General features: G+C 58.6%; 1 protein-coding gene across 1 annotated transcript; it reads right to left on the bottom strand.

Annotated features, from left to right (window-relative positions):
• Positions 1–235: 235 nt before the first annotated feature.
• LOC119360864 (subtilisin-like protease) lies at positions 236–2,476 on the bottom strand. The gene has a single exon (XM_037626335.1). The coding sequence runs from the start codon at positions 2,474–2,476 to the stop codon at positions 236–238; it is 2,241 nt and encodes a 746-aa protein (XP_037482232.1).
• Between the last annotated feature and the right edge of the window lie 685 nt (positions 2,477–3,161).

The following is a 3,161-nucleotide window of genomic DNA, read 5'->3' on the forward strand; positions in this document are numbered from 1 at the left end:
ATTGATTTGATTTGACATCAGGCTATAGCCAAGACAATGCCACGGCCCAACAAACACAAGAGTGGAACACAAGACCCTCGATCCGAACCTCAAATTGGCCAATGCCATGGTTGGCATACAAATCAACTCAAACATGTACCCTTACATTTTTATTCCCAAACCATATTACTGAAGCCTGTTGATGGAAAGTAGTTAAAAAAACAAAAGGAAAGTAGTCAAGTGGATCGAGGAAGCTCTAGTGCTGTGAGGGGAACATGGCCGAGACGGGGCTCCTCACGGTGTGGGTGTCTGACACCCACCGGATCGCGCCCTGCACCGCCGTTGTGCTGGCATTGAGCGGAAACACGAGCACCGTGAATTTCTGCTCCGGCGTCGCGTGGCTGAACCAGAGCACGCTCGGAGTAACGGTGACGTTCACGAAGCTGCCCGCCGGCATGTCGACCTGGGCCTGGTACATGGCCGCCTCCGCCTGTCCGACGTACTTCACCGTGCGCTCCACTATCACCGGGGCCAAGGGGCTCCAGTCCGGCACGAACGTCACCGAGATCGACGGGTAGTTCAGCATGCTTTGTGGGATCTTCTGCACGGTCGAGCAGTTCACTGACTGGCGCGCGATCACCGAGACCTCCTTGTCCGTGTACATGCGACAGAGGAAGCCGATGTAGTCCCCGGTGGCAGTGTCATAGACGAGGCCGGGGTCCACGGCCTTGTCCGGATTAACATGGCCGGCACCCATGGCGAAGAAGTCGGCGGGCTTGTGCTGCTCGTTGAGGATTGGCGAGCCGGAGCGGTCGGTGACGTAGGCGGTTGTCATGATGGCGGACTTGATCGCCGCCGGCGACCAGTCAGGGTGCTTGCTCTTGATCAGCGCCGCGATACCAGCAAGGTGCGGCGTCGACATGGACGTACCAGAGATGATGTTGAAGGTCGGCGCGGTTGACACGTTGAACCACGTCGGCGGACCTACCTTGAACGGCCACGCGGCGAGCACGCTGACGCCAGGGCCAGTGATGTCCGGCTTCAGAATGTCCATGTTCTGGGTGCTGGGGCCACGGGAGGAGAAGGAGGTAATCGCCGGCGCCGGCGACGTGCCGAGGACCGTGCCTCTGAAGGAGATCTTGGCCGTACAGTTCTCCGTGGACTTGATGTAGTTCTTGATCTCCACTCCGGCGGCGTAGCTGACATGCGACGCCGGCAGGACGTGCGCATCGGCGAGCAAGCTGTAGCCGTCGATGAACTGATTGGTGAGAATCATGCCGGCGCCTCCGGCTCTTAGCACCTCGATGCCCTTGTCAACCCTCCCAACATCGTTGCCACGCTCGCAGAGCACTATCTTGTTCTTGACGTCGAAGCCGTCCAGCGAGCCGTTGCCGCAGAACTGAGCGAAGGGCGTCGAGCTCGCGCCGGCGTACACCAACGGGGCCTCCACGGAGTCAGGCTGGTAGACCGACTCGCCGTCGAAGGAGAGACCATTCCCGAGGATCACTTTAGCGCTGATCAAACGGTCCATGGTGCTCGCGGCGACGGTGAGCATCCATGGCGCGTCATTGGACAGCGTGGTGTAGTTCGGTCCGGAGTTGCCGGCCGCCATACTGACGAAAATGCCCTTCTCCGCCGCGGCGAACGTGCCGACAGCGATGCTGTCGTGGTAGAACGGCACCGACTCTCCGCCGAGTGACATGGATATGACGTCGCAGCCGTCGGACACGGCGGCGTCGATGCCGGCGAGGATGTCCACGCTGGCGCATCCGTCCTCGCTGCAAACCTTGTACATGGCGAGGTGCGCACGGGGCGCCATCCCGGACGCGGTGCCATTGGCCTGGCCAAGCACCTGAGCGCCCGGCACGACGGCTCCGGCCGCGGTGCTTGACGTGTGCGTGCCGTGCCCTTCCTCGTCGGTCGGAGCCCCCCCGGAAGAGCTACCCTCACTGATGAAACTCCGGGCACCGATGAGCTTGTTGTTGCACGCGGAGGCGTTGAAGTCGCACCTGCCCTTCCACTTGGAGGGCGGCGGCGGCATTCCTTCGCCGCTGAACGAGGGGTGGTTGGGGAAGACGCCGGTGTCGAGCACCCCGATGATGACGCCGTCGCCGGACCCGACGAACGGGTTCCTAAAGCCCAGCGCCGTGTTCAACCCGAGGAACCGCGGCGTGTGCGTCGTCTGCAGGCGGTAGATCACGTCCGGCACCGCGGCGACGAACCCGGGCATGGCGGAGACGGCGTCCAGCTCCCGCCGCGTGAGCCGCGCTGCGAAGCCGCTCGCGACGTGGTGGTACGAGTGGACAAGACGACCATTATCGGGGAGGAAGGACTGGTGCCACTCCTTCCGGTCGTCGGTGGTGCCGAACACGTGGTTCTCCTTGGGGTGCACGTGGACAACGTACGTGCTGAGCTCTTCTAGTTCCCCGTGCTCCCCGGCGGCAACAAGGGCGAGCAGGAGGAAGGGGAGAAGGGAGAAAAGCTTGAGGCTCCCCATGGCTAATTACTTGCTATGCTATGTGTGCGTGCGTGCATGGCCTTTATAAATGCTGGCTCTCGCTCTTGTTGATCTAGCTGGACGCCGGCATTGTTGTCGTCGAGGCATGCATGGATCGGAGCTAGCTTTGGAGCTATGCTGCCGATACGTCGATCCGGAGATGTTTGCAAGGAAGCCATGGATTTGTTGCTTGGGAATTACCGCTCCGCGGCGTGCACTAGGCAAACTGGCCAAGGATGGGAGTTAGCTATAGGCTGTAGGAGTGTGATGCAAGGGTCCTCGTCACATTGGCGTTTATATATACGTATATACGCCTATCAAAAAGTCAAAAAAATTGAGGGATTGAACTTTTCCTCGGCTACCTGATCCCTAAACTTATAGGGAAACGTTTAGCTTCAACCGACGGATCGCATGTGAGCACCCGCGCCGGCTCGTCCGTGCGACGTGTGTCCTGCTCCTTCTTTTTTTTTCGGTCGATGTGGCCGCTACTCACTGCTCACAGTCTGCTATAATGATTTTTTTGCAGTAAGGTGTCCGTTGCAAAAAATGTAACAAGACCTTTGTTGCAGAAAAATAAAGTTGCAATGAGACTGTTGACGCTTAAAAATGACATGATTATAAAGAGTAGCTTGAAGCTATGTCAAGATTAATTCAAACTTATTATTACAAGTAACCATGAGATGGC

This window comes from Triticum dicoccoides, chromosome 2B (genome assembly GCF_002162155.2).
Source record: "Triticum dicoccoides isolate Atlit2015 ecotype Zavitan chromosome 2B, WEW_v2.0, whole genome shotgun sequence".
NCBI lineage: Eukaryota > Viridiplantae > Streptophyta > Magnoliopsida > Poales > Poaceae > Triticum > Triticum dicoccoides.